Below are 14,548 nucleotides of genomic sequence, written 5' to 3'. Positions count from 1 at the left end.
ATCAGGGTTCTGGTGACTTTAACAAAGGGGGGACATGCCCCGAAATGTGTCATGACAAACCTGCAAACGGTGTCTCCACGAGGCGGCCATCTCCCTCTGCATCGTCAGAGCTGGCAGGAATCCTAGCCACAAGTGTGGTGTGTCTATTGCAAGGTCTGTATATTACAGCAGTGTGCCTCAGCTTCTTCCCGTACAGCCACTTTCACAACACTCTGGTGGGGTCCTCCACCCCGGAGACTATGATGGCCTCATGGTGGACAATTGTAGACTCATTTCCATAGGAGGAAGACATTCATACCGCTCTGCCTCCCTGATGCTATCACCAGGACCGGCTCAGCTTGATTTTTGTGAAATGCTCATTACTCACATAAAAATACATACAATAAAAAGGTGTAACGGTGCTATGTATTGCACTTCCTTTTGTGTTATTTTTTCTAGTTCCTCTTTCCCTTAAAGTGTAACTAAACCAACAATAGTAAAATCAGTCTGTATATGCAGTAAAGCCTTCTTGTTATGCCCACTGTGTAACCTAAGAAATTAATCATCCACATTGTGTAAAAAGGCTGTGTGACCCTGTCTTCCTGCCCTTCTTTTACTGTCCCCAATCCATATGCTAATCTTACAGAACCCTAGGAGTCACTCTGCACATGCTCAGTTTAGGTTGTATTGCTAGAGTGTTTTCTTTTTCTTTACACGTGTGCATGCGATCAGCACAGGGCCAATCAGCGCTGTCCAGAGGGTCAGGGGTTGTGCAGCCCCTAGTCATATACGAAGAGACTATGCAGGATTTTCCACAGTTGAAATGGTAATCCACCAAAACAAGAATGTTCTTGTGAGGGGGGGGGGAATAGTACCATGGGTAGATCTGGGGAAATAGCCTGCTTTTTAGTTGGAGAATCTTGAATAGAATTGGGCAAAGGGTACTGCCTTGAAAAAGGCAACCTTTAGGCCTAGAACTCTCACAGGGAAATTCACTGTGAATGGTCACAATGTATGTACAGTATCTCAAAAGCTGTAAATGAAATATATAGCTCCAAAAAATGTAGCACACGGGAGTCCTTTCCTAACATGTCAAAAAGTGAGTTTAGACACATACTTACCGGATTAATGGTGTTTACAAGTTTGCGTGGTTTACTGAATTGCATGAGACTCTCCCGGAGATTGTTCAAAGGTCCCTCCACTAGAACTTTCTGCTCTTTGTAATAATTTAATAGATGATTCCATAGAGGCTGCTTTGATAATGCTTTTGGGTTGCCCACAATAATTACACCGTACCTGAAAGGAACATTAAACAAGAGTGTTAAAACCTCTTAAAGTTAAATATACAGACACAAAACAGAGAAAGATACTGCTGACCATGAGCTTCCACATTATAGCTAGCAGGAAAGTCAACCCTGATTAAAATACCTGTTAGGAGTACTTAAAAGAACATTGCCAGATACACATTGTTAATCTCTGCAAATACCCATTTAGATGTATTATGTCATTTTGGATTAGTCTCATCTGGAGTATGAACAACACAAATAAGGTTACTGAACTCTTACTGAGATTCCTAGAGAGGAGTGCTTTGATTTGGCAAGAGTAACACGGTTTATGTAATTCTTCTATGAGAAGTTTCATTTTATACATATTTTATACATACAGTCAGGTCCATAAATATTGGGACATCGACACAATTCTAACATTTTTGGCTCTATACACCACCACAATGGATTTGAAATGAAACGAACAAGATGTGCTTTAACTGCAGACTGTCAGCTTTAATTTGAGGGTATTTACCTCCAAATCAGGTGAACGGTGCAGGAATTACAACAGTTTGCATATGTGCCTCCCAATTGTTAAGGAACCAAAAGTAATGGGACAGAATAATAATCATAAATCAAACTTTCACTTTTTAATACTTGGTTGCAAATCCTTTGCAGTCAATTACAGCCTCAAGTCTGGAACGCAGACTTGAGGCTGTAATGGCCAAGTCAATCACCAGACGCTGGGTTTCATCCCTGGTGATGCTCTGCCAGGCCTCTACTGCAACTGTCTTCAGTTCCTGCTTGTTCTTAGGGCATTTTCCCTTCAGTTTTGTCTTCAGCAAGTGAAATGCATGCTCAATCGGATTCAGGTCAGGTGATTGACTTGGCCATTGCATAACATTCCACTTCTTTCCCTTAAAAAACTCTTTGGTTGCTTTTGCAGTATGCTTTGGGTCATTGTCCATCTGCACTGTGAAGCGGCGTCCAATGAGTTCTGAAGCATTTGGCTGAATATGAGCAGATATTGCCTGAAACACTTCAGAATTCATCCTGCTGCTTTTGTCAGCAGTCACATCAATAAATATAAGAGAACCAGTTCCATTGGCAGCCATACATGCCCACGCCATGACACTACCACCACCATGCTTTACAACCTCAAGATGTATAGTTGAATCAACGACACAATGTACCTCATGTGCAATCTTAGGGACATGCTCAAGTTTCACTCCTTTCAGTCAATTTCATTTGCGAAAGCGATGTGAGACTAAGGCAGGCCATATATATTTTTGTTCAACAAGTGGGGGATTACTCCCCCCGTGCTATTGTGTTCTGACGTTTGGGAAATGTTCTTGTTGTCAGAACACAATCAGTTTTGTGGCACTGATGGTTCAGAGAAAGCCTGAAAGGTGGTTGCACAGAATCCAAAAGACTTTTGTGCAAACAGGGTGCCCAAACAAAGACTGAAATTTGGCCATATGGTCAGCTTTGTGAAGCACTACAGATAATGTGTAGTACATATGCAAAAATTAACACCACTACTATATGAAACTAAAAGTAGAAATTTCAATCAGTGCTGCAATAGTTCTGATAAGAAAACTAAACAAAACAGCTTCAAGATATAGAACAGATATTTAGAAACAGGCTACACTTCCAAAGACTTAAACCATCTCAAGGTATGATGCTAGCATATTTTCTAGAAAATGTGGTAATGAAGTACCGTATTTTTCGCTCCATAAGACGCACCTGACCATAAGACGCACCTAGGTTTTAGAGGCGAAAAACAAGAAAAAAAAAATATTATGAACCAATGGACTGCAGACACAGTACAGGGGATGACCAGAGACTGCAGACACAGTACAGGGGATGACCAGAGACTGCAGACACAGTACAGGGGATGACCAGAGACTGCAGACACAGTACAGGGGATGACCAGAGACTGCAGACACAGTACAGGGGATGACCAGAGACTGCAGACACAGTACAGGGGATGACCAGAGACTGCAGACACAGTACAGGGGATGACCAGAGACTGCAGACACAGTACAGGGGATGACCAGAGACTGCAGACACAGTACAGGGGATGACCAGAGACTGCAGACACAGTACAGGGGATGACCAGAGACTGCTGACCTTTGGGGAGAGAGGGGGAGCGGGTACCTGAATTTGACAGGTACCCGCTCCCACTTCCGCGGAGTTGTCCTTCCCTCTTCTTCCTGGGCCGGCTTCTGTGACAGCCGGGTGCCCACTGCGCATGCGCGAGAAGCGCTGCCCTTTGTGAATGGCCCGGCGCCTTCTGGGACCTGTCATGTGTCCCAGAAGACACCGGATCATTCACAAAGCGCAGCACATGCGCAGTGGGAACCCGGCTGTCACAGAAGCCAGCGCGGGAAGACTGTGCAGCGCTGGAGCGAGGAACAGGTAAGGTCCTGCAGCAGAGAACAGCTGAGCTTCCGGCCCGGTGTTCTGACATGGTGGCGGCAGAAATACCGGGCCGGCCACTTTATATTCGCTCCATAAGACGCGCTGACATTTTCCCCCCTTTTTTTGGGGGAAAAAAGTGCGTCTTATGGAGCGAAAAATACGGTAGATTCTGATGTTTAATATGGTATGTTACTAATAGATCTCTTGAACATATATCATGTATTCTGAATGCAAAGGTATGCAAGGAAAGCCCAGTGGCTAGTATTGAAAAGCATGTGCACATGTCCCAATACCATGTGGACACAAGGAAATAGAACTACAAACTCATTAAAGAATGGAAGTGACTTAGTGATTTTTGCCCATTACCAGCTATGCATCAGTACTTGCACAAAGTTAAAAGATTTCAGTTACCTTGCTCTGGTCAAAGCTACATTCAGACGACGGGGATCATTTAAAAATCCAATGCCCTGGTGCTCATTAGCTCTTACACAGGACAGAATAATAAAGTCCTTCTCTCGACCTTGAAATGCATCAACACTGGCAATTTCTACTTCCTGGTGGATAGAACAAATAATTTCACATTACACTATGCAAAACTGTACAAAGTATGTAACAATACTCAGGATTAGTTTTGTACCTGATACAGTTTGGTATGCAAGGAGCCACTGAACTGCATGTACTGCACTAAGTAGGACCTCTGGCCTTCATAGGGAGTAATTATCCCTATCTGATCTGGCTTGGCCCCTGCCTTCAGAAGTTTTGTTGTGATTTTCTCCACATTAGCCGCTTCAGTCCTAAAAGAGAAAATACAATACGATGCATGCATAAGTAAAAAGGAACTTATCTCCCCGCCGTTTTCATGTGCAATCCTGAACGCCTGATCGGTGTGCAACAAGCTTACCGCCATCCACGACCTCTTTGTTTCCCGCTCCCTCAACCTCCTAGCGATTACGGAAACCTGGATCCAGGCCACTGACTCTACCTCCCCTGCTGCACTCTCCTACGGAGGTCTCACCTGGACCCACTCACCCAGGCCCAACGGTCGTAAAGGTGGTGGGGCTGGTCTGCTCCTGTCACCGCAGAGCACCTTTCCGAGTCCTCCCAAACCCCCACTCCCTATCCTTCGAGGCCCACTGCGCCTGACTATTCTCCCCAACCCCCCTGAAGATTGCTGTGATATACCGGCCTCCTGGATCCATATCCCGCTTCCTGGATGACTTTTCCTCCTGGCTACCCTCCTTCCTCTCCTCTGAGATACCCACCATCATCCTTGGGGATTTCAACATCCCTGTCAACCTCGACAACCCGGCCACATCCCATCTCCTCCACTTAAACTCCTCCTTTGCACTTGCACAGTGCATACAATCCACCACCCACTCCGACGGTAATATCCTTGATCTCGTCTTCTCCAACCGCTGCGCTCCCCACAACCTCACTAACACCCCCTTCCCTCTCTCTGACCATAACCGGATTACCTTCTCTATCTCCTTGTCCTCCAACGCCTACCCCTCCAAATGTCACACTACTACCAGCCGTAACCTCTGCAACCTTAACCCTGCCCCCCTCCACTCTGCAGCTGATGAACTCCACGACAGCATCCTCCCCCTGTCCTGCCCTGACTTGGCTATGACTGCCTACAACAACGCGCTGTCAACAGCCCTTGACTCACTAGCGCCTTTAACCACACGCAACATCAGACCCCGACCGCTCCAGCCCTGGCAGACTGATCACACCAAAACCCTAAAACGACAGTCGTACCCTGGAGCGACTATGGCGCAAAGCCAAATCCCAACAAGCCTTCACCTGCTACAAATCTGCCTTCCACACCTACACCTCCTCCCTCCACGCAGCCAAACAAGCCTACTTCCTGACCCTCATCAAGGCCCTCTCCTCCAATTCTCGCCGACTCTTCTCCACCTTCAACTCTCTACTCTCGCCACCTCCACCCAGCACCTCACTCACTGCCCTTGAGATTGCCAACTTCAAAAACAAGATTGACACAACTCGCAAGGACATCGCCGCAACTCACACGCCCTCTCAACCTGTCCCCTCTCACACAGCTACCCCCTCATCCCCCCTCTCCCTTGAAATAATCCGCAGGGACTTCGTCGCTGCTTAAACTCCCTCCAACCCTGTTCCCCCTCACTCAGCTACCCCCTCATCACCCCTCTCCTACGGCCCCACCACTGCTCTGACCTCCACTTCCACCCCACCTTTCATTCCTCATACTGAAGCCCCCCAACACTTCACACCTTTGACCTTACTACCATCGAGGAAGTCTCCAAGATCCTCTCTGATGCCCGCCTCACCACCTGCCCCCTCGACCCTATCCCCTCACAACTCCTACGACCTCCCTCCCCCTCCATCCTACGCTCCCTCACCCACATCTCTCCCTCTCCTCCGGCACTTTCCCCTCCCCTCTGAAACATGCACACATCACCCCCATACTTAAAAAGCCCTCCCTGGACCCCAATGACCCAAACAACCTCAGACCCATCTCCCTGCTCCCATTTACATCCAAACTCCTCGAGCGCCTAGTCTACACCCGCCTATGCTCTCACCTCAACGACAACAACCTCCTCGACCCCCTACAGTCCGGCTTCCGTCCCCTACACTCCACCGAAACTGCCTTACTCTCCAACAACCTGCTAACCACCAAAGCTAATGGCCACTATTCAGTGCTCCTCTGTTGGGGTCCCTCAAGGCTCCATCCTCAGGCCCCTTCTCTTCTCCATCTACACCTCCTCCCTTGGCCAACTCATACACTCTCGCGGCTTCAACTACCACCTATATGCCGACGACACACAAATCTATCTCTCAACCCCACACCTAGTGCCCCTCAGTCTCTGCCCGAATCACACACCTACTGAGCGACATATCTGACTGGACATCGCTCCACTTCCTTAAACTGAACCTCTTAAAGACCGAGTTTCCAGTCTTCCCCCACAGCCCGGACACCACCCCCCTTTGACTTCTCCATCATGTCCAACAACACCACCATCAAACCCACCCCGCAGGCCAGAGTACTTGGTGTCATTCTGGACTCCAACCTATCCTTCCAGCCCCAAGTCCAATCCTTAACAAGCTCGTGCAGACTCCACCTCCGCAACATTGCCAAAATACGCACGTTCCTAACCCCAGAAACCACTAAACAGCTCATCCACTCCCTCATCATATCACGACTCGATTAGTACATCTCCCTCTTTACTGGCCTGCCTCGCCGCTGGCTATCCCCGCTTCAGTCGATCCTGAATACGGCAGCCAGACTCATTCACCTTTCCAACCGCTCCATCTTCGCCACCCCCCTCTGCCAATCCCTCCACTGGCTTCCGATTGCGCAGCGGATCAAATTCAAAATCCTAACACTGACATACAAAGCTGTCCACCACACTGCCCCGAACTACATCACTGACCTAATATCCAAGTACCACCCAGCACGCACACTCAGCTCCTCACAAGACCTCCTTCTCTCTAGTTCCCTGATCTCCTCCTCCCATGCCCGCCTCCAGGACTTCTCCAGGGTGTCACCCATCCTCTGGAACTCCCTGCCCCAACCCATCAGATTATCACCTACTCTCCTCTCCTTTAGGCGCACCCTGAAAACCCATCTCTTCAGGGAAGCCTACCCCACCCCCTGCTAACTTTCCGACCTCCTCCACTCTTCCTACCACTCCATCCCCCACAGCTATCTCCTCCTGTGCCACCATCCCCTCCCTCCTAGATTGTAAGCTCGAAAGAGCAGGGCCCTCAATCCCCTCATGTTTTGCATTGTATTGTTCTGTCACATGTTCTGTCCCCCTTTGTAATGTACAGCGCTAAGCGAACTATCGGTGCTTTATAAATACTGTATAATAATAATAATAACTGAAAGGAGAGTTGTCTTCTACTGTGACGGAAGAAATGTTATCGCTAACATGTATGCATCAGTATTCTGAAAGCCTTGCAGTGGCAGCTCTTTTGTAGCATATGTCTCATGTAACCTGACAGCTCTCTTGAATCAGTACAGATTCTCCTGACATAGCAGTAGCAAAAGTACGTTTCTAAAGGTATAATTTCAGCTGGTAAGATTGTGGTCTACAGATACAAACCATGTAGGTCTCAAACATGCAGCTTTGTAAGCATAAATTATCCAAAAGGAAACTTTTCTTGCCTGGTAAATCAGGGAAATAAGTAAAAAGTATGGCTTGTACTCAACAGAAGCGAAGTGCGTGATGCTCTTTCTGGTTACGGGCCATGTCTGATTAGCTTTGGTCTGGAAAAACCCAAAATAAGCCATTCAAGACTGAATGCAGAAAAGCTCCCCCTCACACTTCTTATAAAACTTCTCTTCACCCACACACCCTCCCAAGTAACACGATCTTGAAATGCCAAGGAAAACACATATCTATAGATAAATAATTTGTAGTGAAATAGATCTATATAAATATAATACATACTGTAGGCAATATTTCATAAACCCTTCATGCGGGAAGGTGAAACAAACCTTTATGCAGTTTTGTAGCTTTTGCATGGTTGCAGGTGTTCGTAAAACTGTACACATTATTGCAACTACGTAGCGTATCCTTGTTTAAGGAAAAATTGGGCCTTCATTTGGTAGCAAATGTCTGTACCATCTTTGTAAATTCCCAACGTATTCTTCTTTTCTCCAGAACAGGAGAATGAGTATGAGAGAATGTGTTTGAGGGGAGGGGAGGTGCAATGTTACAGAGTAATCACTGTAAAAAAAATTATCACAGGCCATCAGAGCAAAAACACAATCATGTAATCAGGTCTGGTATTCCCACCTTTCAAACATTAGTATGAATACTGAAGTTGTTGGTGACCGCTTATGCTGCATACTGGAATTGTGCCATTAAGGGAACATTTCCAGCACAAAGAAATGCCTCAAATATGCAGCTCCACAGAAGGTGGCCCACCTCTGTGATGCAAGTGTCAATGGGTAATCAAAGCAAAAGGTGTTCAGAGTCCAAAAGGTTACTCATTTTAGCATCTTAAAATGCAAATCCCCTGCTTTATCCATGTTTACCTATTTAAATAGGAAGTGCCTGAACTTGCAATTTCTTCCTGTCCCTGGGTTACATAGAAAAACATTGGTTTGTCCGGCTGTGGCCATTGGAAATCAAAACCCTTCTTCACACGATCCGCTGCAAAGAAAAATTAAATAAATTGCTAAAAAGTCACATCAACATAAACTTTAATTGTAAGAATATAGTTGCTTTACCTGCAGTGACGCCATTTTGAAGGGAGCCTTCATAGAAGATGTTTGATGGAAAAGCACTCAGTGCAGGGTGCATTCGATACTGAACCTGCAGGCGAATAGGTCTGATTCCCAGAACCACAAGTCTTTCAAACAAAGACTGGGACAGGCCAGCCTTAGCAGCTTTTTTACACATCACAACAGGTCCAAGCTGACAGTGATCTCCCACCAAAATTAGCTGCAACATAAAAGATATTACACGTAGTTCTAAAAACAATTCACACAATTATCTCTGCTTTTCAATATGTGCCACTAAAGAGCGAGGCAGGATACCAGTCACAACCAAGTCTACTATCCAACGCATGACCGCCCTAACCCTGAAAAAGGGGGTGAAGCAAGTTCTAAGTTAAAAGGCGTATGTACAGCACAAATTCCAGTCCAACACAAATTAGTTTCTATTCTCCTCATGGTAAGCTTCTAAAGGCCTTCTGTTTCACTTGAACTAAAAATGAAATTGGCCATCTATAGCCCTAGGTGTGACCCTTAGGTTGACTAGCATATCCTGGCAGGAAATATTTCAAGTCTAAACACTGTAAGATTCTAATGCAACTAATGCAGTTCCTTTACCCTTTCGCTGCCAAACCCATTTATTTCTCGCACCATAGACGCATTCAGGTAGCTGTATACTGTATACCTTTCACAATACAGCCCACAGTCTACTGAAAAAACGTTACCAAGTTTGTCGCTGCTAGTGCAGCCATGAGTTTGTTTACATGTTGCTACCCTAAAACTGTTAAAGCAAACCTATATTAAAAGAAATATGAAAGGTGACATTGTTGCTCTCCTAAAATGCCAGTTGCCTGTCTCTGGTTTCACTATTGTCTTAGTTATGGACTCAAAACAAGTATTTATCTCGCCTTACTAGTTTACTTGAAACTCATACCTTTCCAAACATGCATACACACTGCACTGAGAATTCATTATATTGCCACTGAATTTTGCAAATCATGTTGCTTCAATTGGGAAAAAAAAAAAAAAAAAGTATCTGAATACTGTGCTCCATTCCAAATGTAGAACATAAAAATAAAATTGAGAATATACCTGCTTTGCTCCAAGAACAACTGGCACCATGCATTCTGGCTCTGTGGCTTGAGTACTTTCATCAATCAGAATTGAACGGAACTGCATTTTTGCAAGCCTAGGATCCCCGGCACCCACACAGGTACAGCAAATCACGTCCGCATTCTAAAACCAAAAGTAAATGAAGCATATTATAACAGCAAAACTTGTTGGAATTCTTTCAGACCATTCTAAACAGACTTGAAAACAGCCATTACATACCTCTGCTATAACAATTTTATTTTAAGCAAAAGGCAGCAAAAATATTTCCACATAGAGCATTTAATTTCAATAAAAATGGAAATAGTGGATGAATTTATCCTTTGCACCTACCATAAGCAGCTCTCTTTCAGCTGCTCTTTTAAGGGCTCGGTATCGTTTTTCATCAGCGGAAGAAAGCTCCCCAGTTTCATCCTTAAGCTGCTGCAACTTTTGCAGCTCTGGCATGCTGAAAGGAAGAGTGTAAAAAAAAAAAAAATCAATCATTCACTAGGGTCATCTAAAATGCAGTGCAACTAAAATCACTAAATATAAGAAAACCTTTGAAAATATAACTAGTACAGTGGCTTAATGGTTAGCACCCCCGCCTGGCAGTACTAGGGTTGCTGGTTTGAATCCCAACCACACCACCACCTGCCTGAAGTTTGCATGGGTTTCCTCCAGGTACTTCGATTTCCTCCAAAGACATGCTGGTAGGTTAACTGGCCCATGTCTTAAATTGGCCCTACTATGTGTATCTATGAATGTGAGTTAGGGACCTTAGATTGTATGCTCCTTGAGGGTTAGGGACTGATGTGAAAAGCGGTGCGTAAATTGACAGCGCTAAGCACCTGAAATTACATAGTTACATAGTATGGCTAAAAAAAAAAAAAAAAAAAAAAAAAAAGACAAAAGTCCATCCAGTTCAACCAAAAACAAAAAGTTATAATCCTATTACCCACAATTGATCCAGAGGAGGCTGCAAGTGAAGAGAGGACACCACCTTAGGCAAAAATATGACAGCAGGGGCAGGATGGAAGACTTGTCCTCCTGAAGATTAACCCCCCTTCCTGACCAGGCCATTTTTTGCGTTACGGCACTACGTTACTTTAACTGGCAATTGCGTGGTCATGCTGTGCCCAAATGAAATTTATGTCCTTTTTATCTCACAAATTGAGCTTTCTTTCTGTGGTATTTGATCACCTGTACATTTTTTTTTTTTTGCACTATAAAGCAAAAAAAGGCCAACAACTTTGAGAGAAAAACAAACTATATTTTGGACTTTTTGCTATTAACTGCTTCCATACCGGGCACTTTTAGGTTTCAGCGCTCTCACAGTTTGAATGACAATTGCGCGGTCATACAACATTGTACCCAAACTAAAATTGTATAATTTTCTTCACACAACTAGAGCTTTCTTTTGGTGGTATTTAATCAACACTGGGGTTTTAATTTTTTGCTAACTTAAAAAAAAAAAAACCGAAAATGTTGAAAAAACAAACACGTTTTTCTTTGTTTCTGTTATAAAAGTTTGCAAATAACTGTTCATAAATTTAGGCCAAGATGTATTCTGCTACATGTCTTTGGTGAAAATAACCCAAATTAGGATGTATTATTTAGTTTGTAGGAAAGTTACAGAGTTCACAAACTATGGTATATATCTGAATATTGATCAATCCTGAAGTACTGACGGCCAATCTAATTTCTTCAGGCCCAAGAATGTCAGAACAGTACAGATATCCCCCAAATGACCCCTTTTTTCAAGTAGACAATCCGACGTACTTCATAACAGGCATGGCGAGTTTTTTGAAGTTGTAATTTTTTTGTCATAATTTTTCGGAAAATGAAAAAATTAAAAAAAAGGTTCACTTTTTTTTTAACATACTGTCACCAGTGCAGTACAGCGTCATCATATAACTGGCATGGAGGTGATCAGGGACACTGACTGGTGACAGTACGATAAAAAACAAAAATTGATCAATTTTTTTTTTTTAAATTGTATTAGTTAATTTTTTTACTTAAGATTTTTTTTTCATATTTCACTATGACCAAAGTAGTATAATGTTACCATGGTAACACGGTACTACTTTGGGGAAGAGATCAGTATTTTGTTTTTACAATTTGCTTATAGCAAAGAATTACTTTGCTATAAGCAAGCATTTACCTGAATGACATCGATTCATTCAGGGTTTTTTTTGTGCTTAACTGTGATTTGGCCACGGCTAATCACATGACACAGCTGGGCTGTGATTGGCCCAGCTTGTGCATGTGATCGCTGTGACCATTCACAGCTACACACACTAGTATACAAAGATGGCATGAAAAAAAGCCATGCATTGTATACAACGGTCACGTGACCTGCTGTGATTGGTCACAGCAGGTTACATGGTACTGGAAACGGGGCCAGTACACAGATCTGTTATCGGCCGTGTCCGAGGTACACGGCCGGTGACAGATCGCGCCACAGAGCAGCCCTGCGGGCAGGCGCACTGCCCATGCCCACCCGGAGGGACGAGCTGCTCGCCCGGCCGCGATCTGGCTATAGGCTGGGTGGCAACAGGTTAAACATGTCCAATAAAAAAAAAAGTCAAATTTAGGCCAAAATGTTTTCTGCTACATGTCTTTGGCAAAAAAAGATCCCAATACGTTTAAATTAATTTGTTTGCGTTAAAGTTATAGCGTTTACAAATGGCGGTATAGATATTCAGATTTTTTTTACCTACTGATAATGGCAGCGATCTTTAGAGGGACTGCGGCGGACAATGACACTGGGGGGGGGGGGGGGGGGGGAGACGGACGACTAACAATACAGTCATCAGTGCTAAGAGAGGGGAAAAAAAAAAAGGGAAAAAAAAGCACTGACACTGTAATAATGGCACTGGGCATGAAGGGGTTAATGTGACGGGCAATCAAAGAGTTAACTATGTGCTGGGAGTGTTTTACTAGGGAGCGGGGGTTGTGTGCTTTACTGTAAGCACACTGATCGGGATGGCTGTGCACAGCCATCCCAAGCAGTGTGCTCGAGCTGACAGGGAGGAAGACTGTAAACAAAAAAGTCTTCCTCCCCATCGGTGATAGACGGTAATCGCCGGGGGCCAGCAGGCAATTACTGGCTGGGACCCGGTGATTGACATCCACGGCCGCGAATGGCGGCGCAGGTAGGGTGCGCGCCCCCAAGTCAGAAATGCAAAATCCCGTATATACGTGTTTTTGCGCACAGGTGCCACCCTGTAGCAGTATATCTGCTATAAGGCGGTCAAGAAAGGTTAGTCGTCTTTCTACTTTAACCACTTCCTGTCCGGACACTTTTACCCCCTTCCTGTCCAGGGCAATTTTCAGTTTTCAGAGCTATCACACTTTGAATGACAATTGCGCGGTCATGCAATATACTGTACCTATATGAATGTTTTACCATTTTTTTGAGACAGATAAAGCTTTATTTTGGTGGTATTTATTCACCGCTGGGATTTTTTATTTTTTTTACTATGTAAATGAAAAAGTCCAAAAATTTTGAAGTGTTTTTTTTTTTTTATAACATTTTGCAAATAAATAATATTTAATCATAAATCTTGGCCAAAATTCATTCCGTTACTTTTTTAGTAAAAAAAAAAAAAATCCAAAATTAGTTTATAACCAAACAATATAATTTTTAAACATTTTTTTTTACATTTTAATTTTATTTTTTTTACATACTGTCACCCTAGCAGTACAGTGTCACCATGGTGACACTGTACTACTTGTGGGGGGTGATGAAGATTTTTTTTTTTTTTTTACACTGATTGCTTTTACACCCATATAGGATGTAAAAGCAATCATTTCTCTCTCTGTCTGCATTCTTGCAGTCATTGAGAAGTACTGAGTGAGCTGTGATTGGTCACAGCTTGTCACATGGTACAAGGCTGTTGTGAATAGCCTTGTACCACGTCACCTCTGTGATCATTCACAGATTTCACACGTAGTAAGCAATGATGTCACAAGTGACATCTTGCTTACTACTTTGCATGTGATCACTGATTCGCCAATCAGTGATCACATGATCGGGACCTCGTACAGAGGTCCCGTCCGACGATCGGTGTTTCACTGTGTCCGGAGGACACAGCGGGCACCGGATCGTGGTGCTGCGCGCTCCCAGGGAGCGCGCAGCTAGAAAAGGCGGGTGCTGTTTATGAACGGCAACCTGCCCCTGGACTGCCACCGTCCTGCTGTTTATAAACAGCAGGCGGACGGCAAGTGGTTAATGAGTAGACAGCACTAAATACCTTTCCATATTCCGAATTTGATTATGCAATGCCAAAAAAGAAACCGGAGAATCAATTGCTTCGCGACTTTTTGCGCAAAGTCGAACAACTTTGAGACCTGTCTGATGTATCTTCTCCGTTAACTGATCCACAGCAATGTTGCTTGGGGCGCAGACCAAGACAGGGCTGAAATTGGAAAAAGAAAAAAACTCTTAATACAAGCATTATTCTATTATGCAGTAGAAAAATAAAGTGGAAGTCCAGTCAAATGCCAACTATATTTACACATGCTCTCACCCCCCATTTTAAGCCCAACTACCCTTTAAAGGAAAGACATATATACTTAC

The 14,548-nt window shown here is 44.2% G+C and overlaps 1 protein-coding gene across 1 annotated transcript in view; it reads right to left on the bottom strand.

Moving 5' to 3' along the window:
* Positions 1-971: 971 nt before the first annotated feature.
* UPF1 (UPF1 RNA helicase and ATPase) overlaps positions 972-14,548 on the bottom strand; it is an 85,657-nt gene continuing 72,080 nt past the window's right edge. Inside the window, exons 12-19 of the mRNA XM_089666740.1 lie at positions 14,223-14,387; positions 10,318-10,432; positions 9,967-10,110; positions 8,890-9,103; positions 8,695-8,812; positions 4,306-4,462; positions 4,080-4,222; positions 972-1,275 (exon numbers count right to left, since the gene is read on the bottom strand). Coding sequence (XP_089522866.1) covers positions 972-1,275; positions 4,080-4,222; positions 4,306-4,462; positions 8,695-8,812; positions 8,890-9,103; positions 9,967-10,110; positions 10,318-10,432; positions 14,223-14,387 — 1,360 coding nt within the window. The remainder of the gene's footprint in view (positions 1,276-4,079; positions 4,223-4,305; positions 4,463-8,694; positions 8,813-8,889; positions 9,104-9,966; positions 10,111-10,317; positions 10,433-14,222; positions 14,388-14,548) is intronic.

Source organism: Staurois parvus, unplaced genomic scaffold (genome assembly GCF_062004578.1).
Source record: "Staurois parvus isolate SC_StPar_1 unplaced genomic scaffold, SC_StPar_1.0 ptg002811l, whole genome shotgun sequence".
Lineage (NCBI taxonomy): Eukaryota > Metazoa > Chordata > Amphibia > Anura > Ranidae > Staurois > Staurois parvus.
Note: the sequence above shows the minus strand (reverse complement) of the source record. Positions and strands in the feature narration are given on the sequence as shown.